Source organism: Prionailurus viverrinus, chromosome B3 (genome assembly GCF_022837055.1).
Source record: "Prionailurus viverrinus isolate Anna chromosome B3, UM_Priviv_1.0, whole genome shotgun sequence".
NCBI lineage: Eukaryota > Metazoa > Chordata > Mammalia > Carnivora > Felidae > Prionailurus > Prionailurus viverrinus.
This window is the reverse complement of record NC_062566.1, coordinates 16,731,683-16,757,020: the sequence shown is the minus strand read 5'-3', so window position 1 is coordinate 16,757,020 and position 25,338 is coordinate 16,731,683. Positions and strand designations below refer to the sequence as shown.

At 42.8% G+C, this 25,338-nt stretch overlaps 2 protein-coding genes across 5 annotated transcripts in view; one reads left to right on the top strand and one right to left on the bottom strand.

Moving 5' to 3' along the window:
• MTMR10 (myotubularin related protein 10) overlaps window positions 1-19,429 on the top strand; it is a 55,712-nt gene extending 36,283 nt beyond the window's left edge. The window contains exons 7-16 of the mRNA XM_047863277.1: window positions 1,392-1,563; window positions 2,600-2,687; window positions 2,769-2,857; window positions 5,188-5,318; window positions 6,563-6,632; window positions 7,290-7,360; window positions 9,610-9,779; window positions 11,295-11,465; window positions 15,470-15,652; window positions 16,255-19,429. Coding sequence (XP_047719233.1) covers window positions 1,392-1,563; window positions 2,600-2,687; window positions 2,769-2,857; window positions 5,188-5,318; window positions 6,563-6,632; window positions 7,290-7,360; window positions 9,610-9,779; window positions 11,295-11,465; window positions 15,470-15,652; window positions 16,255-16,848 — 1,739 coding nt within the window. The 3' untranslated portion in view covers window positions 16,849-19,429. The remainder of the gene's footprint in view (window positions 1-1,391; window positions 1,564-2,599; window positions 2,688-2,768; window positions 2,858-5,187; window positions 5,319-6,562; window positions 6,633-7,289; window positions 7,361-9,609; window positions 9,780-11,294; window positions 11,466-15,469; window positions 15,653-16,254) is intronic.
• Window positions 19,430-20,732: 1,303 nt separating this feature from the next.
• Window positions 20,733-25,338, bottom strand: part of FAN1 (FANCD2 and FANCI associated nuclease 1) — a 34,001-nt gene continuing 29,395 nt past the window's right edge. For 3 of the 4 annotated variants that reach the window (XM_047863096.1, XM_047863098.1, XM_047863097.1), the window contains 3 exons: window positions 24,702-24,896; window positions 23,975-24,103; window positions 20,733-20,977 (listed from right to left, as the gene is read on the bottom strand). In XM_047863096.1, coding sequence (XP_047719052.1) covers window positions 20,840-20,977; window positions 23,975-24,103; window positions 24,702-24,896 — 462 coding nt within the window. In that variant the 3' untranslated portion in view covers window positions 20,733-20,839. Of the gene's footprint in view, window positions 20,978-23,974; window positions 24,104-24,701; window positions 24,897-25,338 lie in introns of those variants that run through there. The other variant, XR_007153040.1, reaches the window with a different exon arrangement.

Sequence of the window (25,338 nt, the reverse complement as noted above, 5' to 3'; positions counted from 1 at the left end):
GAGCTCTAGGGTCATTTTCCTCTGTGCTGTCACTGCACTCATACATTTGCCTCACTGTGACTAGTGCTGAGCTCACCCTCCTCTGTCTCGTTAGCGCTTTCAAGACAGAGAGACAACCTTACTTTTAAATTTTCGGGCCTTAGTACATGGTAGGTTCTCAGAAAATACCTGTCTCATACCAGGTGTTAAATAGTCAACAGGAATGGGCATGGCGTGTTCATGGGATGATGGAAGGGTTTCTTTGGCTACAAGAGAGAATGGGGTTAGGCAGTAATGAGACATAAAGATCAGGTCAATTAAGGGCCTTTTAAGCAAAACCATGTAGGTTTGCTTAAGGAAGTTGGAAAATGAGCATGAGGGAAAGTTGAGGCAAGAGTATAGCATCATGAAAGCATGGTTTTGGGGGGAATGTGTCTCGTGGCAGGCTGCAGGCCAGTTTGAGTGCAGCACGTGCCAGGGATGTCAGCAGCCTTCAGGGGTGAGACACAGGACCAGTAAAGATCATGCCGTCTGTCACCCTGGATCGCCAGGGTAGATGAGGCTGATTGCTGAGATGTCCTCTTTCTTTCTGGTCATTCTGCAGGCTCCTGAGGCTGTGGGCTTCTCCCAGAGGGTAGCAGCTCTCCTTGATGACAGAGGGCTCCTTGCTAAGGAAGTTCAAGTACACTTGCGCTCTGCTGAGATCCCCAGATGGGAGTGGCCCTCTGGTGGAGAACAAGGAGCACTTGTGAGCTTATCAAAGGAAAACAGAGTAGATCTAGAAGACCCAAAAATTTTATAGTGAGCCATAGAAAGGATTGAGACATCAGTATCAGAAGGATGAAAGATCTGGACCAGAACAAAGATGATTGGATGCATTCATTGTTCCAGGCAAAATGTAGAGAAAATGAGCAGTTGAGGGCAGGGGACTGAGGGAGGCTCGTGAGTGGTTTCTGTGGAACAGTAGGGATGGAAGACCATTGAAAAGGAGAAAATAAATGGGGAGGAAATCTGCGCAGCAGGCATTGTTCATCATTTGGGAAGGTGGTCAGTAACAGGGAGGAGGGAAAATGTATAGCCTGGGCAGCTGGAGTGGTGCAGTGTGGTCAGATGAAAGTCTTTTCAAAGTCAAGGTGACTTACTTGTGTTTGAAGGCAAAAGGGATGGAGCCAGTAGAAGGACAGAAAAACCAGCGGTGCTAAAGGAGTCAGGAGGGAGCTGGATAAGGAAAATGAGTTCTTCTGACAAGAGGAGGGCTGCCTCTTTCTCAGGACTGCTGGGAGCAGTAGGAACATCTAGGAGAGGTGCCCCGTCCGTGCGTGTATCTGATAGGAGGCGCCCAGAGAGGAGAGGGAATGTGGGACAAAATGTGACCATTGAAACAAAATTAATAGTATTGCTTTTTCTTGTAGCCAATAATATTAATGGAATACCCTCAGGAGGTGGCAGCGGGGCCGGTGGTGGCAGCAGCCAAAAGACTCCACTCTTCGAGACGTACTCAGACTGGGACCGAGAAATCAAGAGGACAGGGGCTTCTGCATGGAGAGTTTGTTCTATTAATGAGGGTTACATGATATCCACTTGGTAAGTCCCATTTTTACAGCCTTATTTATAGCTGGAGGTGACTTCTTCTGAATAATAATCACTCTGCTCTCTGATAACTTACAAGTTATGGTGAATGGAATATTTGTTTTTAATAATGCTTTCATGAGGGGCACCTGGGTGGCTCAGTTAGTTAATCGTCCAACTCTTGATTTTGGCTCCCCTACTTGCTCTCTAATCTCTCTCTTTCAAAAATAAATAAATAAGCTTTAAAAAAAAAACAAAAAACTGCTTTCATGGATATTTTATCTTAAAGATGAAAAAAGAGAGAAAGGAGGATGTCTTACAGTAGAAAGGAGGATGTCTTATGGTGCAGTGAGCACTAGTAATTGCTGCCCAGTCAGTGAGTCTGCGTGTCTTTGGAAACAGGAAAGGTTAGAAGGGGGAGATAAGGAGCTGAAGCTTTTTTTTTTTTTTTTAAGTTTATTTATTTTTAGAGAGAAAGAGTGTGAGTAGAGGAGAGGCAGAGAGAGAGGGAGAGAGAATCCCAAGAGAGAATCCCAATCCCTCTGCACTGTCAGTTCAGAGCTGAACACGGGGCTTGATTTCATGAACCATGAGATCATGACCTGAGCTGAAACCAAGAGTCAGATGCTTAACTGACTGAGCCACCCAGGCACCCCAGAAGCTAAAGCTTCTTGGTAGATTTGTGGGTTTGGTGTGGTCTTGTGTTATGTGCCTTGGATTCTTACCCATAGAGAACAAAGGTGGGCATGTTTTTCAGAAACCGAATACATGTTTGATTAATAATCATTTTGGAGAATATTTTAGACATCTCCTTTGGATGTTTCCCCCTGCTTTAAATATAAGTTTTGTGATAATTGACAACGTCACACGTGTTTTAGACAAGAGATGTCTAGGGTCAACCTTGTCTTCTATGGTACCTACCATGTGGCCACCAAGTAGGGTGCACATTAAATGGGGATAAATGTGTTTAATTATATATGGAGTCTTCAGAGCACACTTACCTGCCTAGAGCACAGGATTCTTATGTTATGGTTTGCTTTTTCCTCTCCAGCCTTCCAGAATACTTTGTAGTGCCAAGTTCTTTAGCCGACCAAGATCTAAAGATCTTTTCCCATTCTTTTGTTGGAAGAAGGATGCCCGTAAGTGCTGTCTGTTGGATTTCATTCATACCGATGTCTTTTTCTCTACCCAGTTACATAAAGGCTCTGCTTCTCTCCTAGTTCTGGTGCTGGAGCCACTCAAATGGCAGTGCCCTCGTGCGAATGGCCCTCATAAAAGATGTGCTGCAGCAGAGGAAAATCGACCAGAGGTATCAAGAAATGGTCATTGTTGCTGTAGACATTTTTAGTTGTCAGAAATAATATATTAAACTCCTGACTACTTGAAAATAGTTAGAAAGTGGCATAGTTTTATTAATTAGTTAGCAACATATAGTCTATACAAGAATCACCATTTTGGAAAAAAATGTGAATATATTAAAGTTAACATTTAAGTTATACTAAATAGAATTTAATTCTTTGGCTTATAAGACACTGGGGAATCTTACATTGCTGACGTCTTGGTATAACAGTGTTGCCTTTAACGTATTTGCAACGTGTGGTGATTTCCAGCTGAGATACTTTAGGGTAAATCAGACCTTTCTTGTAGTTTGGTGTGTCTTAGGTCTACAGAGTCACAGTAGCTTAAATGGTGGTTTTAATTAGCTACCACAAACAAGTTTGGCATCATCTGCTATAAAGTCGCCAGTAATCTCCATGTCATTAAAGCAGAAGGCATTTCTCAGTCAGTGGGCATCACTATTGTTTAGTCTCTCCCTAAAGCCCCCTGAGTCCTGCTTCTTTCCACTCTCCTGAAGCCCCTCTTCCTCACCAGTACTCTGCCCTCTGCAGACATTACCTAGAATCTGTTTCAGGCCACTGCTTCTTCCCATTCTGCATTTCTTTTCCTAAACAAGTTTACCTATGGCTGTGGCTTTAGTGACCATCAGATTTTATCTCTAATGGGACATCTTCCACGTGCAAGTCTCAGAGGCCCTTTAAACTCAATATGGTCCAAAACCAGCCTCCAGCATACAAGCACTGCGCACTCTCCCAGCCTGCCCTCAGAAATCCAGGAGTCATCCTGGATGCGTTTTCTTTCACTTCCTTCCCCACGTTGAGCCCATCATCAAATCTGTCACTTCACTTTTTAGAAACCTTACAAACTGTGTCCACCCCAGCTACACCCCTACCATGAGTGCCCTCATTTCTTCCCTCCACGTCTCATCCACTATCACACCCGTGGCTCCTGGCCCTGGCCACCATGGACTTTGCCTTTGCCTGTGCTTTCCCATCTCCTGATATTCACCAGTGCTGTTCCCTTCTGGGCTGTCTTTCTTCATGCTTATCCTCCAGCACTCTCCACCCCACCCACTCGGTACTCCCTCGTTCTTTATCTCTCATGGCAAATCTCACTTCCTGAAGATAAGCTTTCCCTCACCTCCTAAATTAGATCAGGCCTCAAGTTATACATTCTCTATGGCTCTCTAAATTTTCTTCATAACACTTACTTCAGTCTTTAATTGCATGTATGTGTTACAGTTTGATTACTGCCTATATTTGCTACTAGGCTATAAGCTTCTTGAGCTGAAGGGACTATGTTTTGCATACCATTGTATGTTTAGCACCCAGGAAACACCTGTGATGTTGAATATTTATTCAATACTTGTTAAATAAATGAGGAACAAAGGAACAGATCTTAGAAAACCGGCTCAGAGAGCCTCAAATTGTATATCACAGTCTGTGACTGTTACAGCCAGATCTTAGTTTTTTTTCCCCAGGGCCATACCGAAGAAAGGCACCTTTGCTGAAGCAAATAACTGACAAGTGACCCTCAAATGATCCTTCAGGAAAGGAAAAGGAGTATTATTCAAATAATCCCTGATGGGTGTTTTTTACCTTGGTCACATTTGAAATGACCTGTCATGTCACAGTCCAAGCCCAGTATTCACTGCCATGTCTGCTGGTTAGATGCATAGGAAGGGTGGGGGCTGGGGGGAGGCTGCTATTAGAGGGAAGCCAGCAGCACTGCTGGGTGGGAGTTCGTCCTGAACCCTCACAGCCAGTGGCACTTGTAATGTTTTAATTTTATTAAGCTGAGAATTGTTTTGATTCTTTCTATTTTTTCAGCTATCCGGTTCTTCGTAAGTAGGACAGGCTCTCTTTGTTGTCAAATCTCTCTCTGCCCCTTTCTCCTTAGACATACCATCTCAGGCCCTCTCTGTGTTTCTCCACAGCCAAGCTTGTGTCCACCACAGGACCTTTGCCCTTGCCTTCCCTCTGCCTAGAACACTTTCTCTCAGATCTTTGATGGCTTCTAGTTATTTGGGTTTTGGCTTCAGTATTACCTTCACAGAAGAGCCTTTCTGACCACATGACTTGAACTAGCCTGCATTCACTCGATTATGCCACCCACGGCATTCACCACAGCCTATTACTTTATCATTTACCCAACCACCACCAGAAATAGAAGCCCTGTGAGAGCAGAGGCCCAGCCTGTCTTGTTTATCTCCAGCTCTGAGAATAGTGCCTTGGCTCATAATAGGTCTTCAAAAAATATGTGTGGCATAAATGAATGACTCAAGGATTTTGTCTTTATTAGGATTTGTAATGCAATAACTAAAAGTCATCCACAGAGAAGTGATGTTTACAAATCAGACTTGGATAAGACCTTGCCCAATATCCAAGATATACAGGCGGCTTTTGTAAAACTTAAACACCTATGCGTTGATGGTAATTTCATTTTTATTATATATGTGTATATATATATATATATATGTATACAGTGAATGGGTGATAACACCATTGCATGAGGCATGTCAGAAAAAATGATAGCCCTTGAAAATATAGAAATAGATATATTTAAGTAGAGGCACATTGAAATACTTTTGCATGACAGTATCAGAAGCTCTTAGAAAATGGAGTTTAAACTGCTTTTTTGTTTTGGAGGGAAAAAAAAAATTACACCACTTTGAAATAAATAATAAATGGTGTGGTAGGATACTTCTGTAAAGTGCCAAGGAAAACAGTGAGCTACCCATACAAACTTCCTAAGATTTTAATGCACACAGTTATGTTTTAAGATAAGGGACTTGACATGAATTTCAAACAGAGCCATGTTGTAATCTGTGTGGCCTCAGATTTCTAATACATGTATTAGAACAAGTGCTTCTCAGGCACTTTCATTGTGCCCCAGGGGGATGACTCCCGTGAAAGCATCTCTGGCATAAGTGAGGCCTCCTTGAAGTATACACAGAGTCCTACTTACCTGGGAGCCAGGAGAGGCAGCCATTGTGGCAGTTCTGCAGGGATGAGCGGGTGCTTGCCTGGAAGGAGAACTGGGGAGGGACATGGTGTGTTAAAAAAGCACAGTGACATGAATTCTTATCAACCATCTGGTAATTGGAACATTACTAAAACCTGGAGTTTGTGAGGTGAGCGACGTCTTGAGACAGGCCACGCAGGACTGAGTCAGGACAGTGCAAGCCCTGCCAGGAAGATGCCCTCATTCCTGCTGTCACAGAAACCGTGCACTGAGAGGCAGCGCTGGCAGCAGGAGCAGGGGAGAGAAGCAAGGAGGGTGAGGTTTGCAGTCAGGAAGCTGTGAGTAGGGGGCATCAGAATCCAGGGGTGGGCTGACCAGGAAGGTGGGAACCACTGGCTCTTAGGCAGAGGTGGTTAGACTCTCCAGGACTTCCCTGAAAGCCTCCAGGGGAGTGCTTTTTTTTGTTTTTTATAGAATTGTAACATGTCTTCTTAAATGACTATATTATTAAGTGAAAATGCATACTTCCTTAAAGCCAACTAAATATTAAAAACTGTGACATATCACTTAACTCTGTTATTGATCATGTAAAATTAAGTTTAAAAAGCCTAAAAAGGTGTGTGCATACATTTTATATATATATACAAAGTATATGCATCCTATATATTACATATATATGTTTTTTAGATAAATATTACCATATTTATTGCAGAGCCTTTTGAAGAAACTGAAGAGAAATGGTTGTCTTCACTGGAAAATACTCGGTGGTTAGAATATTTAAGGTTTGTACAACCACTTTCCTTTTTCTTCTTTAACTTTTTATTTTGAAATAATTATAGACTCATAGGAGATGCAAATAGTCCAGCGCTCCACATACTCCTCACCTAGCTCCCCCCGGTGGTTACATCTTCCATAACTAGAATGTGATATCAAAACCAAGAAACTGACAGTGGTATAATATATAAGCCTTATTCAGATTTCACCAATTTATATATGTTTTCGTGTGTGTGTGTGCGCATGTGCATGTGTGTGGTATTATGTGCATTTTTATTGCATGTGTGGATCCGTGCAGCCCCCACCACAGTCACTATACAGAACTGCTCCATCACTGCAAGGCCCTTCATGCTGCCCCTGCAGAGTTGCGTCCCCATCGCTGTGCCCTGGCAACCACTCCTCTCTTCTCCGTCTCTGTGTTTTGAGATTTCAAGAATGTCCTGTACATCAGCCCCCTTTTTATAAAAGGATTAATGAATTTCCCTGATAGAAAAATCAAAGCATACTCTGTTGAAGAGTCACTTAAATGCTGATGAAATTTGCAAAGGTTATTGAGAACACAGTACAGTGTGAGATTAGATGTGCTTGATTTCAAGTACTTTTAAAGAAATATTTATAGTGGAAATTTTATTTTCTTAACAGTATTTTTCCCTTTCTCTTTTCAGGGCATTCCTTAAACATGCAGCAGAACTCGTGTATGTGCTAGAAAGCAAGCGTCTCTCTGTAGTCCTGCAAGGTAATTCATTACTGAAAACAATGGTCACCATGCCAGCCAGCGTGGTGACTGCCCGCATTCAAGTAGATGACACTACTGCTAACCCATCAGGGACACTACAGATTCTGCCACAAAGACCACAGGTAGAAAGGAGTCCGGTTTTCTGCCCTGTGTTAAACCTTCTTCCCGTATTATGGGAAGGGTTGGGTTGCAGCTCCTGACAGAGTCAGACAGAGTGTTAGTCTTGGCAGAGCATCCTTTCTGTCTAATCTTGCTACGTTTCGAATTCATAAAAATTTCAACTTAAATGCCTCTGGATCATGCTAGATTGGACTCTATAGAAATAGATGGGTATCAAGAAATTGACTGAATTGACACTATGTGTTAACTAACTTGGATTTAAGTAAAGTTTAAAAATTAAAAAAAAAAAAAATAGCCAATATTCTGAATTTTGTCTAATGTTTAGTAGGAGTAAAGTACAATATAATAATGTTTCAGTTAAGTGAAGGATGATTGTATGTTAGGTAAATTTAACAGCTAACAGAATTTCTAAGCTTACTGATGTAGTTTAATAAACCATGAACTTCCTACCTTATCCTATAATATATTTCACATTACATAGTTTGTGAATATGCTACACTACTGAAGCTTACAAAAGTATTTTTACCAACTGTCAAATTTAACAGACTTTAGCAAAGTAAAGATATTTAAAACCTTTAAAGGGGAAAAAAGAATAGTAATGCACTATTTCAAGTAATTCCTGTTATGCCATCAGAGTTATTTAATTCACACATAAATGCAGACTCTCACAATCCAGTAATCTCTCCTCTCAACCAGTGGGTATTCTAATCCTATTGCAAAAATCCTACTTAGCACATGTCTTGATGGATTTGTATAATACAAAAAGGTTAGAAGAGATACTGAGCCTACATCTTAGTAACACTTTTTTTAGAACGTGGTTTTGAAATCGTTTATTGAGGTATAACTTGCATATTATAAAACACACCCATTCTGACTGTGTATTTTTAGTACACATACAGAGTGTAGAGTTCAGAGTCCAGTTTGAGAAATTATTTATCTCACCAAAAAGATTACTTGTGTCCCAGCCCCAGACAACCACTAATGTGCTTTCTGTTTCTCCACATTTGCTCTTTCTGAGATGTCATGTGTAAACGAAATCATACAAAATGTGATCTGTTGCCTCTTGCTTTTTTTATTTTACATACATGCTTTTGAGGTTCATTCACGTAGCATGTATTAGCAGTTTGTTCCTTTTTATTTCTAATAGTATTCCTTTGTAAATACCACATTTTATTTATACATTTGCCCACTGGCAGACATTGAGTTGTTTCCATTTTATGGCTATTATGAATATGCTGCTGTGAACATTTATATAAAAGTCACCATGGGGACATATTTTTTTTATTTCTTGTGGGTAGGTACTTAGAAGTGAGGAATTGCTCAGTTATAGGAGTTGCTATCGTTAAAAATTGATGTTGGTGACAGGTTTTCATGGACTCTTATCAGGTTGAACTACCCTTCTGTTCCTAGTTTGCTGAGAGTTTATCCAGAATGAACTTTGGATTTTTATCACATAGATGCTTTTTATGCATCTAATGAGATGATTATGTTATTTTTATCACTTATATCTATGAAGTGTTACTTTTTGTCAGATGTTAAACCAACCTTGTTTTCCTGGAATAAATTCTTGAATTCATGAGATAATATGATTTGCTTGTATTTTGTTGATGACTTCTACAATTTAATCATAAGGGATACTTGGTATAGTTTTTGTCTGATTTCTTTGGCTGGCTTTCATATCAGGTATTACTGGCATTACTGAAAAGACACCAGCTATAAAAGATAGGAGGAAAATGTTTGCCACTTTTTCACATGGTGGTGGACAATCCCATTCCCCTTGTTCACTTCTGAGTCACCATGTGGAATTGCCAGTAGTAAAATTAATGTTCTTAGGAAGCAGAATGGACTCTTGAAAGATTTCCACCCCAAACTACTGAAATGTAAAAAGTGTGAGGAATATGCTCTGTTATTTGGAAAATATTCATATATAAAAGATTATTTCCCATTGAACACTGATTGAGCTAAAGTCTATAATATTTTAGAGTTGCTGGAATCCATTGAACCCTCCTAACATGGATTATTTTGAAGGTAGCTCGGGCAGAGAATAATGTAGTATGCACTTGACCTTCCCTTTCTCGCTCAGCATTTTTCTATGTAGTAGTTATTTTCTTTTCCATTTTTCTTAACAGAGGAGGAGGGAAGAGACTTGAGCTGTATGGTAGCTTCTCTTGTTCAAGTGATGCTGGATCCCCATTTTAGGACAATTACTGGATTTCAGAGTCTCATCCAGAAGGAGTGGGTCATGGCCGGATATCAGTTCCTGGACAGGTGCAACCACTTAAAGCGATCGGAGAAAGAGGTAACAGAATCTCGGTGCTTGTTGTGAGTCTGTAAGTGTACACAAGGCAAAATTCACGTTGTCATGTGAAGAGCTATTCTGTCTGTAAAGAGACCAGGAGGCTTTTTAAATATTGCATTTAGCACCTCTTTGCTTTCTTAGTCTAAGACTACCAATGGATTAGCATCCAAATTGATGTACTTACGAAGATTATTGTAATTATATAGGTAAAATTCCAAAAAAAATTGTTAAATTTCTCCACGTTGAGAACTACTTGATAAAATGCTGTATTATCTCTCTGAAAAGCAAATAATGAGCACATCAGGTATTTTGAAAAAATCAATTTTGGAGTATCACATTTTCTTAAAATGGGGCACGTGTGTTAAGAATGGGATGTTTGAGAGGGGCATCTTTGTAACAGCTCGGGGCACAGGGGCTGCCATGGGTGCAGAGGTAGGAGAGCCTGTGAAAGGCCCTGCAGGCATCTCACAGAATGGTGGTTTCAGAAGCATAGGCTGACTGAGCAGTACAAACTACCATCTGAGGAAATCTCAACAGCGAATACTTCACTTAAAAGATGCTGGGGGTGTGGGACACCTGGGTGGCTCAGTCGGTTGAGTGTCTGACTTAGGCTCCGGTCATGATCTCACGGTTCTTGAGTTTGAGCCCCACATTGGGGTCTGTGCTGACAGCTCAGAGCCTGGAGCCTGCTTCGGATTCTGTGCCCCACTCTCCCTCCACCCCACCCCTGCTTGTGCTCTGTCTCTCTCTGTCTTTCAAAAATGAATAAACATAAAAAAAAAAGATGCTAGGGGCGCCTGGGTGACGTCCGACTCTTGATTTCTGCTCAGGTCATGATCTCAGTGGTTGCTGAGTTTGGGCCCCACAGTGGGCTCTGTACTGCCAGGGCGGAGCCTACTTGGGATTCTCTATCTCTCTGCCCCTCCCCTGCCTGCTCTCACACACTCTTTCTTTCTCATAAATAAATGAACTTAAAAAAATAAAAAGATGCTGGGACTCCAGGATACAATAGCTGTCATCAGCTGTTATACTTGGGGCTCCACCATGTGACCTAGAGGCTAATGCCAACTGTTTTCTGAAACTCTGGGAAGTTTTCCGGATGCTGAGCCTGCACGGTGCACCAAAAGCTAATTACAGAAGTTGTTTTTTGGTTTGGAGTTGTTGGTTTTTTGTTTCTATTTTTCAGCATTCTAAAGAATTATTTCCAGATAAGCTTAATCACATATTTTAGTATCCCCCATTCATACAGTGACACTTGCCTGTTTACTTTGCCATTTCAATGATACTACACAAGTAAGGGCTGTGATGTTTATCACAGTTGAACTTACTTCTTAGGTTTGACATAAGCTGGTTTCACCTATTTGCATATCCTTGGCTTAGCTTTGGAGCCAAGTGTTTTAGGCTTAGCTGTTCTCTTATTAATCTCTTCCTTACTGTAAGCAGTAAGTTTGGAAATAAATGTGAACAACTGAAGGACAACATTAAATCATCCCATTTTCTGTTTGTATATGCCAGTCTCCCTTATTTTTGCTGTTCTTGGATGCCACGTGGCAGCTGTTAGAACAATACCCAGCGGCCTTCGAGTTCTCAGAGACCTACTTGGCTATACTGTACGACAGCACCCACATCTCCCTGTTTGGCACCTTCCTGTTCAACTCTCCTCACCAGCGGGTGAAACAAAGCACGGTAAGAGATACTGTGGCGATAGCTACTTCTCTTTTTTGTTTTTACAACTTTATTGATATAGAATTGAAGTACAGTTAGCCGCATATTTAAATATGTAAATTAAAACAGTCTTAAGCTACCATTTTAAGCTGTAATTTCTGAATGAATTCTATAAAAGCCTACAAAAATCTAGGAAACTGTTTCATTTTTATGACTGAGCATTTTAGGTATTTTTCTCTGATGTACATTGTTCATAATAAAGCAGTTTTTAGGGCTCCTGGATGGCTTACTTGGTAGAGCATGCGACTCTTAATCTCAAGGTTGTGAGTTCAAGCCCCACTTTGGTCATGGAGCCTACTTAAAAGAAAGGGGCACCTAGGTGGCTTAGTAGGTGAAGCATCTGACTTTGGCTCAGGTCATGATCTCACAGTTCATGAGTTCGAGCCCCGCATCAGGCTCTGTGCTGACATCTCAGAGCCTGGAACCTACTTCAGGTTCTGTCTCCCTCTCTCTCCACCCCTCCCCTGGTTGGTTGGTTTCTCTCTCTCTCTCTCTCTCTCTCTCTCTCTCTCTTTCTCTCTCTCTTTCTCTCAAATAAATTAAAAAAAAATTTTTAATGTGATATGTAACAATTAAAAAAAAACAGATTTCAAAGATGTAAATTATTACACCCACCTTAAATGTTGTGCTTTTATATTTATATTTTGACATTCAGTCTCTCCAGATGAGTAATTTAAAAGGTCCTCTTTGAGGACTTTTGTTTCCTAGAATAAAAGATGTACAAAGCAAGATCATTTTCTTCAAGAGTTCTGTGGAGAAGGAATTTCAGAGATGAAGCATAGGCATGGTGCTAGACTCAAATTCTTGGCAGGTGCTGGCTGACCAAGTAGCCTCAGAACCAGTCCCACATGCCACACAGCAGTCCTGTTGGGTAGGATGTTCAGTTTCTAGTCACAGTTCATTGACCTAGAGGAAGAATCATGACTAAGGAGGGTCTCAAGCCAAACTTGAAACTAACTTCTGATTGCCGCTGGTAGAACCTTCCAGAACCCTGGGTTCTGACTCACCCACATTGGAACTGACATTGGGAATAGCTGATAAATGTTGCAGTAACCATTGAGAGAAACAGAAAGGAGAGTTCTTGCGGTCCTCAGCCTCAGCACTAAGGCCCTGGTCCAGGTGATGTGGCCTGGTATAATGTGAGTCCCTCCTAGGGTCAGAAAACCTGAATCCTGGCCCTGGTCTGGGAGAATGGTGAGCCCAGGTGCCTCATCTGTAAACTGTGAAGCATAATGCTTCACTATTTGCTAAAGAAATGAATTAGTCTAGATTGCAGATGTGAAAGACAAAGTGCACTAGACATTTAAGGAGATGATTTTTATTCAGGCTACTGTAATAGAGAGACCTTTATTAATGAGGAACATCCCAAAGAAAAGGAAGGGGCCTGGGGCTTGTTACAAGAGGAGGGAGATGGGAGGGAGGGGGAGCTGGTCTTACCTCAGAGTAGGGGAGCCATGTCTCAGTGGGGCTGTTGTCCGGGGGCTCAGGGTCAGAGAAACTTAGCACTGCCATAGGGTATTTATTTTAGATCGGGGAGTTTGTGAAGGAAGTTTTTATAAAATATATTCTGTGCTTCCCTAATAGAATGTAACATCTCCCAGTACTGCGCTCAGACCGGTGGTAGGCTGGGGCCCTGAGGTGTGGGAGACTATTTGTTCCTAAACTAAATGGTCTCCGATGCGCTCCTTTTCATTCCTCGTTCACTGGGCATCATCCAGTTTGTGCCCCTTGAGCTTCGCTGTGGGCTGTGCATCTGGTGGTGTTGCCTGCTCATCATACTCCTCTCCCTTCACTGCCCCGTGTACACGCCCATGCACGCCCCTAGTGCATGCATGCATGCACACACACACCTTGTGGGCCTTCAAAATGTACACAAAGCTAGGAAATCAGCCTTGTTACACGTAGAACATTCTATGTAAAATGCCAGTACATCGGCCCTAAGGTCCCAGTGACTGCAGTGCCTCCAGCAGGCACTGAGCAGAGGACTCTGCAGAGCTCAGGTTGGACCCCAGAGACACTCACTCCTCACCCTGCTACTAGGCTGGATTCTGGATGTGCCCAGATAAGTTTACAAATAGCTTTCAATGTGGAAATAAATATTTTTTAAAAGTATATCATCTGAGGGTGCCTGGGTGGCTCAGTCAGTTAAGCAGCTGACTCTTGATTTGGCTCAGGTCATGATCTCATGGTTCATGAGTTCAAGCCCCGCATCATCGAGGAGCCTGCTTGTGGTTCTTTTTTTCCCTCTCTGCACCTTGCCCCTCCCATCTACACTGTCTTTCTTGCTCGCTCTCTCAAAATAAATAAATAAACTTTAAAAAAGTAGATCATCTACTTTCCCTGGTCCATGCTCTAATACTGTATTGTTTTTTTAGCCTGGCCTTTTTCAAAAGCTTTTCCTGGCGAGTACTAGCATGGATCCCTCCTTGTCTCAGCACTTCATACTGATGATTTGATGTAACAGCCAGATTGAAGGTCGTCAGTGCCACCTCTGCCCTCCCTGGGAAAATGGCTTTTGATGTAAGGTCCTGATTAGCACAACCGCTGTTCTCAGCTTAGTCTCTTCCATAAAGACGTTTCCTTCTTTTCTGAGGCCACCTTAGATGCTCATGGTCAGGTACTCTTTGTGGAAAATCTGATCTTTGGAGATAAACATTTTTAGTTTTCACATAAAAAAAGATGACTGTTTTCTGTTTATTTTTCTAGAAGGGCCATTAAAACAGCTCTTAATACTATCTTTTTAAAGGAAATGGGTTGTTTCTACATGCATATATATTTTGAAATTTCAAGTAACTAAAAAGGTTTTTTTTAAATATATTTGGTGCTTAATGAGTTAAGTTTTACTCGTTTGCAATAGGACATTTTGTAAAATGCCCTATACTGTTAGATAGCTTATCTGTTTCCTGCTGGCCCTGAGTCAACACTACGACATGGGTCACACCTGGTCATACCTGTGGTGTGGAGCTGGTGTCCTGACCACAGTGCTTCTTTAGTAATAACAATGAGTTTTTGCCTTTTTCCTAATTTCCAAACAAGTTCTTGGTTGTTTGGAGAATACTGAAAAGTACGGAGCAGAAAATAAGAATCAGTCCTCTCCCACCATCCAGGGACTCAGTATCTTGAGAAATTTCCTCCAGAGAACTAACCTACATAAACCGATGTGCCAGCCTGCTTTGGCCCTCAGCCAGGATGACGGCCCCTTTCTCCATGCCACTAAGTGCAGCTGCATGGTTTGATGCTCCTCACCTTCTCCACACAGAGGCAGTGGGCTGTCTCCCTGCAGCATTGTGCCCTGCATCAGTAGGCCGCGTGAGCCTACAGTGGGCTGGAGGCAGGCTCCTGGGAGCAAGAGGCCCGGCCTCAGTGCGTGGTCTTCGTGGTCATGGCCAGATGCCGGGACTGTGTGCACAGGGTCTGGATTCCCTCCTCCCTGCTCCTGGGGTGTGGTTCAGATACTGCAGGTCACTGGATAAGTGACGTGTGAGTGTGGACTTAGAAAATGGGATAAAATAGATGGCAGGGATCACCATGCACAGACTGTCTTACACCTCCACTCACCAAGTTCTGTGCCCAGCCGGTAGTTGCGTAAATGTATCACGTACTCAGAAAGTAAAGTGCTACAATTACAAAAGTAACTGGGACACCTTGAAGACTTTATAGTATGGCTTTCCTGAAATTTTACTTGTTGTAATAATATATTCCTTGCTCAGAGGGTCCAGCTTCCTTGATGGCTTCCAGAAGAAAAGGTGCTCTCCTTGCTCATATAGGGTGTGAGGTGTCCCTCTGATCCAAGGTGCCAAGAATGTCTCTTCTCTCAGAGCAAAACATGCTGCTCCCGGGGAGCTAGAGTTGCTCTAGTCCAGAAAATTCCCCATAGTGAGGGAATGATTTTGGCTCATCAAAAAAAAATATATGAGAAAATCATTTGGCATCTTCTCATAAATGTTCAAATATTTATCTTGCAGGAATTTGCTATAAGCAAAAATATCCAGCTGGGTGACGAAAAGGGTTTAAAATTCCCCTCAGTTTGGGACTGGTCTCTTCAGTTTACAGCAAAGGATCGTACCCTATTCCATAACCCCTTGTACATCGGAAAGAGCACACCCTGTGTACAGAACGGTTCTGTGAAGGCTTTCAAGCGGACAAAGGTAAATTACAAAAACGCACCAACAATAAAAACACAGTGTTTGCTTACACCTAACAAAGGTCATATTTTCAGAACACAGAGTATTAAGATCCAGGTCACGTCCCTTGACACTGCCAATGCAGATTTTGAGGAATCATTTGCTTTGTAACTGAAATGCTTTGTAACTGACTTTTCTTCTTGGTGACTGAGGCCCACAGAGCTTGCTCAGCATGTAGGATTCAGCGGATAGCAGCTCTGAGCCTGAGAGGCCCCATTCCTGAAGCCCATCCACTTGCCTTTCTTTCTAGAATCAGCCAGATCCTAGATTTCTCCCTAACCCAGAGGTCTTAGAAATTTGCGCTTTAGCAGAATGATGAACAGGAGGTATCCCCTCCCCGCCAGGTCGCAGGCCAGCGCTAATGCCCTAGGCAGAGCCCATTGCTAGCTAATGGGACTCAGGTGGAAGAGGATCAGGAGGAGGGTTGCAAGGGAAGGGACAGAATGTTATGACCGCCATTCCCCCATTTTGTCCCCACACCCAGTGAATATTTGCCACTGGGCCTTTCCTGTCTATGCAAAGGAGGAGGCTCCAGGGAGGTAATGCTGAGGTCGCTCTCCTTCCAGAAAGGCTACAGCTCCACACTGAGGGGAATGCCAGCTTCCTTGAAGAACGGGATCGTCACCGACCAGGACCTGGTCCCGAGGCGAAACTCCCTGATCCTGAAAGGAAGGCCGGAGCCGCTTCCGCAGCCCGGCGGCCAGGCCCGCGGCGCGGAGCAGTATCTCCGAGAGTGGTTCTCCCGGCCGGTGGACCTGCACGGCGCCCTTCTGCCGCACGTCTCCGGGACGCACGTCAAACTCTGGAAGCTGTGCTACTTCCGCTGGGTCCCCGAAGCCCAGATCAGCCTCGGGGGCTTCATCACCGCCTTCCACAGGCTGTCCTTGCTGGCCGACGAGGTGGACGTGCTCCGCAGGACGCTGCGGCAACACCGGGCCGGCCCTCCGGAGGCCCGCTGCCCGGAGCCTGACCAGAGCCGGATGTACTTCCAGGCGGGCAGCCCACAGGCGGCGGGGACGCCGGAGTTCCTGTCTTCATCCTTCCCCTTCTCTCCCGTGGGCAACCTTTGCCGGCGGAGCATTTCGGGAACGCCGCTGAGCAAGTTCTTGAGTGGGGCCAAAATCTGGTTATCTACCGAGACGCTAGCAAACGAAGACTAACACGCCCGTTTTCTGAACGTTTTGAGGGGAGCCATAAACCGGCTTCCTCTGAATCAGAATTGCTAACCTAGGCATCAGAGGCTCTAAAAATTTTACGTGTCGGAATAATAGTTGAAATTTGCACTAATATTTAAAAACAAGTCGAGTTAACACTTCCTCACAATTCTTTTTTAAAAGACCTTTTCTTTTTTATGTCCTCTTTCTGTCATTTTCAGTCTGGCCCAGTTTCGGGTGATCTGTAGGCAGACATTCTCCTATTTTTACTACTGTGAGCAAACAAATCAGGTTTTGTCTGTGACGTTTATTTTGTCTGCATCCACTTTCTCCCACCAGCCACTAAAGGTTGCCTGATCCTCAGCCTGGCACCCCAAAGAAACAGAGGTCAGGAAAGTTAAGAAATTAACATTTAGTCTATTTTCAAGAGCATCCGGTCAGCTCTAATAGGTATTAATGTATTTTTCTGGTCACTTTCTATTCTAATTGAACTCACCTGAGGGTTCAGTGTTCCAAGGCTATTACTTATTTTAGATCGCCTTGTTTGGGACCGTAGATCACTGTGTTTTAAAATCATGAGTTTGCTGTTAACTTCCCAGGACTAACTTTAAAATGATATGCACTGCTGACTTTAAAAGCATTTGCTGTAGATAATATAAACTTAGAAGTGCCTTTGACATTGAGGTATGCATAACACAAAGTAAAACACAGTTTTCAGTTTTTAAAATCAGGTTGTTAACCTACATATTGGAAATGGGCTTGTCACCGCTGAGCTTCATACCAATAGCCAGGAGTCCCCCAAACCACATTTCCTTCCCTCTGAAAGTCAGCGAGGACACAGCGGGCCTGTGGGGTGGTCGGTGTGGGTGTGACAGCGGCAGGAGCCAGTGCTGTCGGCACCGAAGCCCACCCTCCAAAACAGAGGGCTGTTGAGAGGGATTTGGGCGTTTGCTGCCCGTATTTCCAGTCTGGTAAACTGTTGTTGGCACTTTACCTTGGAAATAACTAATGAGTCAGGTCACCTGCACAGAGGTCCCTCCTCCCGCCCACACAGTTCTTAGTGGTTAGGTTTAGCCAACAGGAGAAATAAAGTGTACTTCTCTCAAAATACTGCCATTTTAATATTGAGGAAAGACCCCCCACCCCCCCCCCCCCACCCCCGACCTCTGACAGTGGAGAAGCACACAAAGGTGTGTTCTGCGTCAGACTGTGGCGGGAACCCAGCCAAAGCTGTGGGGTCGGAGCTGAAGCTTGTTAGGGGAACTGGCGGTCAGCACCATCCCCCTCCTCCCCACCCCCCCACTCCTCTGCCCACCCTTTTCCCTGTTTACAGGATGGATGTTTTCAAATTGGGCTGTTAGTTTCTTAAACTGCCATCTTAAGCTTTAGAAAAGTTTTATAGTGAAGTGGCTAGCTTCTAAAACAAGTTTTTTCAAAGCGTGTTTTACCTTTATGTGTAATGAATAGCTGTTTCAAAATGTCTGAATTATTTTCCTTTTTAAAGTTGATGTCTCTGGACCTAAAGGGACAGAAGTTCTTACACAGTGTCTTAGGAAATTTGTCTTCTGGATCAACCCAGTTTTTTCAGCTTGTTGCCTAGAAAATAAGGGCTTTTTTCACCTTATATAAATAAATAGCACTATTGCCATTAAACATTTTATACTACTTGATTGGAAACCAGTCTCAATCCCCTTAAAGTCCCACAGCATATCCTGCCATTGAAAGTGTGATAATTCTCCCTTTTTGATTAAACTGCCTTTTTATTATTACAAATAATTCTAAATTGGCGGGGGGGGGGGGTGGTGGGGTCTGGGAGTGGTTGTTGAGCATTTATTTCTAATTCTCTTCCCTCACATTTATTTCAACTCCTTTAGTGATTTTTTTTTAATTTACAAGTTTAAAAAAGATTAGGTACTATTAACATACTGTCTTAAAATAGAAAATGTGCATATTTTTGTATGATAATCAAATGTAGTAAAATATGGTTTTTAGTTTTATTTTTGCTGGATGGTTGTTCTATCATGATTATTGTGCCACAACTTATGCATAATATGAAAAACAACTATAACAGCTTTAAGTCCTGGCCATTCTAAAGCTGCCTGGCACCTCTGCTAGCAAAAAGGATGTGGTGGTGACCGAAGTCCTCCGTGTGGTTACGGACGCTGCACCAAAGAGCGCTTCACACTCTCCAGCCCCACAGCCCCGCGAGCGAAGTCTGTGCCGATGGAGCACCACACAGGCTCCAGACAGCTTGGGACTTTCTAGTACTGAACTTAAAGATGTACAATGTCTTACTGTTATTTTATGATGGAAACCAGTTTTAAAACCAAAAATGTCTTAACTTTATTTAAGAAAAGTATATTAATGTGTGCTAACAGAGGGTGAAAACTAGTCAACATACCTTCAACAAAATCTGCTTGCTATAGCAGTAACCTCAAGTAGAACTTGATTTTGAGAGAAAACTAAAACCTTTGTGCCTAAAATTACGACCTGAGTTAAAGTAGGATGAGCAGGAAGATGAGAGCTCTTGTTCAACAGTGATGAATGTGAAGGAAATTTTGACTGCTAAATAAAATTTCCACAGAAATTGCTTGTTGTAGTTATCGATGTGAAATCTACAAGAACATAGTGATTGAAGAAGCGAAGGCATTTTCTTCCAGCCACACTTGGGGTGTCATCCAACCTCTTTGCTCTCAAGCAAGGTTGTGATCAGTTAGCATTTTCAGCATTGATTAGAACTGGCTGTGGTTAAGGCCATCTGGGTATTAATGGACTATGCCCTAACTTGTCCTTCCGCTCAATAAATTACCAAGCTCGGGGCATCTGGGTGGCTCAGCCTAAGTGTCTCTTAATATTGGCTCAGGTCATGATCTCAGGTTCATGAGTTACAGCCCTGTGTCAAGCTCTGTGCTGACCGTGGGGTGCCTGAGATGATTCTCTCTCCCTGCCCCTGCCCTGCTTGCGCTGCCTCTCAAAATAAAAAGTTTTAAAAAATTGCCAAACTCGAGGAGGTAACATTTCCCTAAGAAGATCTCAAAATTAGTCTGTGGGAAGACTGGGATCTCCGTCCCTGACTCCTGGTCTTACTGTTCTGGTAAGCTGCCTTCCTACCATACACTTTCCTCCGCCTAAGGCTCTCCCAACAGTGATAAAGAGCCCTGTTCCAATGATACTGTATATAGAAAATTGCCCCTCACCTAGTCATTAGGGATGTTTCCAAGGAGAAAGATGAAAAAGGACAACTGTCTTTGATAGACTGTTAATACCTTTGGTGATCTAGGCCCAATTAGAGTAGGCCTTGACAGATATTTTAAGTTAAGGAATTTAATGAGAATTTTTTTTAATTCCCAGAGAAATCAGAATTTCAATTGTTTGTACCCTTTTTAGATAATCCTAAAACAAGAATGTTAAATAGCTGAGTGTATCTGGGCATTATAGGAAACCTTAAATTCAGTTCGCCCACATACTTAGGAACACTATAGGCTACTTTTATAAAAAACCAAAAGCTGTGAAACATCCATTGTTTGAATCTTTTCCAGCATTTTTGCAAGTCTAGTGTAATAACATAAATGCATCTATTTCCTGAAATGGCCACCACGAAGGTTCTGTATTTTTCCTATTTTTTTTATTTTTTATTTTTTTATCATTTATTTTTTATTTTGAGAGGGGAGGGGTAGAAGGAGTGAGAGAAAGAGCCCTGTGGAGCCTGAGGGAAGGCTAAAATCCCACGACCCTGGGATCATGACCTGAAATGGAATCAAGAGTCGGACGCTCAATCAACTGAGCCACCAGGCATGCTGGTTCTGACCTTTTAGAAAGTTAATTACCTGCTATGTGTAATCAGTGAGTACATTCAGGCCAAGACCAAATACACAGACACTGTACAATGATGAGTCTTAAACTCCCAGGTTTATTGACAAAATCAAATAAAATATAAGAATGCTTTACGCTTTTGAAAATCTTCAGGTATAACCAGATATTCCCAATTCCATAGCTCTTAGTTCAGGCCTTTGCTCTTAGCTCCAACTGCAACCACGTGGCAGACTTCTACTTCGGCCCCCAACTTCTGCAGTTCGTGCAACCAGACCATTTGCTTATGTGAAAGACGATCGTTGGGGCCTTTAACTTCCACCAGCTGGAAGATAAGATTTAAAAAAATTATTAGTATCTTACTGAAACGGAAGAGCCAAGTAAGCTATAATAGTTTTCACTAACAACTACTTCAATGGCTTCTACTATATTACTGTACTTACATATATAAAACAAATATACATATGTGAATTTCATTGAGAATTATTCAGTACAAAGTAGGCAGTTCCCGATAGAGAATTAGTAAGTTGATTCTGAATACACAGTTGAAAATTTTTAATGTTTATTTTTGAGACACAGAGAGAGAGAGAGAGAACATGAACGGGGGAAGGGCAGAGAGAGAGGGAGACATGGTCTGAAGCAGACTCCAGGCTCTCAGCTGTCAGCACAAAGCCCGACATGGGGCCCAAACTCCTGAAACGTGAGCTCATGACCTGAGCCAAAGTTGTATGCTTAACCCACTGAGCCACCCAGGCGCCCCCAAAAACAATTTTTAAAGCATGTACTAGACTGTTGCTCCCCTGCTTAAAACCCTTCAATTACTTCTTGTTATGTCTGCAATTAAGTCCACTTTTGCCATGACCCACAAAACCGTATGAGCTGGCCCCCGCCAACCACTCCAAGGGCGCTTCAGTTTCCAAGAAAAGACCAGCCTCTTACCAACTGAAGGGCCCTTCCATACGCTTGCTGTTCTGCTGCCTAGGACATTTCTTCTGGTTTTTCACATGTCTGACATGTTACCCTTCAATGCTCAGCCTAATTCATCTCAAAGAGGTCAGTACATCTCTATGCAGGGTCCTTCCTATGCACTTCTTTCATGGCATTTATCAGAAGATAAAACTGTTCATTATATATCCACTCCATGAAGCCAGGAACTGTGTCAGTTTTATTCACTCAACTTCAAAACAGCGATAAAAACTATCCAGATTTTTCAAATTTGATGGAAATAATAAACTCAAAGATCCAAGCAGCTCAATGAGCCCCAAGTAGAGAAACATTAAGAATACTACATACAGAAACATAATTAAGTTGCATAATCAGTGATAAAGGGAATATTTTAAAAGCAGCTAGAATTTTTTGAAGCCTAAAGGAAAGGATTACAGAGTGATCATTATATAGGACAGTGGAGTGGACCAATATTTTAAAGTACTGGAAGAAAAAAAAAAAACTATTAACATAGAATTCTTGCCTCAGAAAAAAAATCTTTCAAAAACAAAGATGAAATAAAGACTTAAGACATATAAAACCTAACACATCCATTACCAGCTGACCTCCAGTTCAAGAAGGGTTAAAGTTCTTTAAGCAGAGGTGAGGTGGGATGATAGCACATGGAAGTCTGGATCTCTATAAAGGGAATAACAAGCATTAAGAAATTGTATCTATGTGAATAAATATAAAGATTTTTTTTTTTTAATGTTTATTTTTGAGAGAGAGACAGAGCGGAAGTGAGGGAGGGACAGAGAGAATGGGAGACACAGAATCCGAAGCAGACTCCAGGCCCTGAGCTATCAGCCCAGAGCCTGATGCAGGGCTTGAACCCATGAACCGCAAAATCATGACCTAAGCCAAAGTCAGACGCTTAACTGACTGAGCCACCCAGGCACCCCTAAAGGTTCTTAAGAAAGCAAAAAAAATGCAGAATTTATAACATGTAGAAATATAATGTATGAACATCACAAAGGCTGGGAGAGGAGATACAAAAATACACTCTTGTAAGTTTCTCTATACTATATATGGGATGATAAGATCACTTGAAAGTAGATAATAAGTTTAATATGTACACTGTTAACACTGGAGCAACGACTTATATGTACAACAAAGTTACAGTTAACAAGCCAATAAAGGGTTAAAACGCAATCTGTAAAAAAAAAGGGGGGGAGGTAGAAAAAGGAGAGGAAAGGAGAACAAGAACAAGCTGAGACAAAAAACAAATATCAAAATGGCAGCTTTAAAGCCAAATGTCAATAATCACATCAAATGTAAATGGTCCAAACACCCAATTAAAAGGCAAAGGAAATCCACCTATAAGAAATTTATTAACTACAAAGACAAAATAAGTTAAAAATAAGACTAGAAAAAGATACGTTAATACTAATCCAAAGAAAGCTGGAGTGGCTGTATATTAATAGTCAATTTCTGAGTGAAAAACGTGACCAGGAATAGAGGAGGGTCATTTCACAATGATGAAGGGATCAGTTCACCTAGAGGACATGAGAGTCCTTCAAGTTTGTACATCTGATCACAGAGCTTGAGGATATATGAAGCAAACTGGACAGAACTGCAAGGAGAGACACACAAATCCTCAGTTCCAGTCAGAGATGTCCTAGGACCCCAAAAGCACAATCCATTAAAGAACAGAGAAGTGGGACTTGGCCAAAATGTAAAGTTTCTGCTCTTCAAATGACACTATTACAAGAATGAAAAGACAAGGCACAGACTGGGATGAACTATAGCTGATAAAGGACTTGATTCCAGAATTTTAAATCTCAAAACTCAATAATAAGAAAAACAACCTGGGATAGGCAGCAGGATAAGACCAAGATGAGGCAAGGGCGGGCGGGGGGGAAATGAGCCTACAACACGTGATGAGGCACTCGCCCTAAGCTCACTTAGAAGACAGTTCCCAGTCATCTCAGCCTCATGGTGTTCACACCCTGTGGAACCCCCTCCCTTTGAGCATGGGCTGGACCCTGGGACTTGCTTCTAAAGGAAGAATACAGCACAAGGGAGGGATTGTTCCTTGCACGATCAGGTTACAAGAGACAGACTTCCATCTTGCCCACACTGGCTCTTCCCGCTTGCCTGCTCTAATGACGAGAGCTGCCAAGGTGAGCACTGCATGGTGGACAGGGGAGGCCCACACGCAAGGGGCTGAGGAGGCCCTGGCCGACTGCCACGGAGGTACCATGGCCCTCAGTCCAACAGCTTTTGAGGGATTCAATCTTGCCAACAACCATGCAAGGAATGCCTACATTGTAGCCTCTCTTTAAGTTGCTAATAAAATTATCACAGAAATAGGACTTTCCATTCTGGCCCAACTGACCTTAAAGCGATGACTCTGGGAGTCCCACACCACCAGGTCGGGGAGGCCCCCTCGGCAGTGCCGGAAGTCCACAGCCAGCCGCCTGCACACACCACTGAGGACAGGGCCGCCCAAGCAGGAAACAAGATCCTGCACACAAAATATGTGGACGGTTAGCCGTTCCCTGTGACAGGGATCCTGAAATACTTTCACTGATCACAAGATAGGAGAAAACTGTGTAGTTCGACACAAGTGAATTCCAAGGCCTTCAGGTGGTGTTCTGCTTGTGCCAGGGCTCCAGAGCCACTGGCTAAAATGCCCACTGGCACAGTCTGGGGAGTCAGTTACACTTCTGTCCAGCCGGGAAAACCCTGGGGAACAGGTGAGGAAGAGGGAATGTGGTGTAAATACTCAGGAATAGGAAGTGATGGCTTGCAAAGGCCAGCAGTTGCAGGGACAGGAACGGTGCCCTCCCTGCTGAGGGTCACAGGAGGCTGTCAACTAAGGGGAAGAAGGCATAATGGGGCTTATTTTGTGCCCTGCCACATTCCCATCAAGAACAGTGGCATCTGGACTAGGGTATTATCATATACATAAATGTATGCACGGGCACAGTCACATACACACACACACGTATATAAACATACATATACGCACACATGTATGCATATACATGTGTACACACACGTATACACACAGGCACATGTATATACAGGATTTCTGACCAAATCCGGCTGCAGATTCTCACCTGAGCTTGCTGAAGAGAAGCAAAGCGATCCCAGCTGACAATGGAAGCCACTCGGCCTTCCTGGGCCTGCCACGCCGCTGCCACCCAGGCCCGCAGGCTCTCTGCGGGGGCGCTGTGAATCAGCTGAAGCCTGGCCTCGATGGCCGGCCCCCTGCTCGTGAAGAAGCTGTCTGTACACAAGTCCAGTGGGCATGCCTATGTCGCAGGGAAAAGAAGCTCTCATACTGTGCCTGGAGAGACCCTGATTCATCAGAACATTCAGTACCTGTAAAATTTGGAAGCTGGCCAATCTGATTAAATGGACACATTCTTTTTTTTAAAAGACAGGCAAAAAACAATCTAAGTAATCTAACATAAAAGCAACTTATTGTACTGGTTTGCTAGCGCAACAATCTGTGAAAAGAGCTTTTAGTTGACGTTGGTGGCACTCTTAGCAGGTGCGTGTAATGGAGCACGTGATGGTGCAGGCCCGGACAGGAGCACAGTGAGGGCCGAAGCCGAAGAAACACAGGAATGGTCTCAAGGGGAATGAAGAAGGTAAATAAAGCAGGTTAAAGTTTAAAACTTAACAGACTTAACATTTTAAATTCTAGGAGCCTGACTTTAAAATAAAAACTCTTACAGAGAATCAGCACCA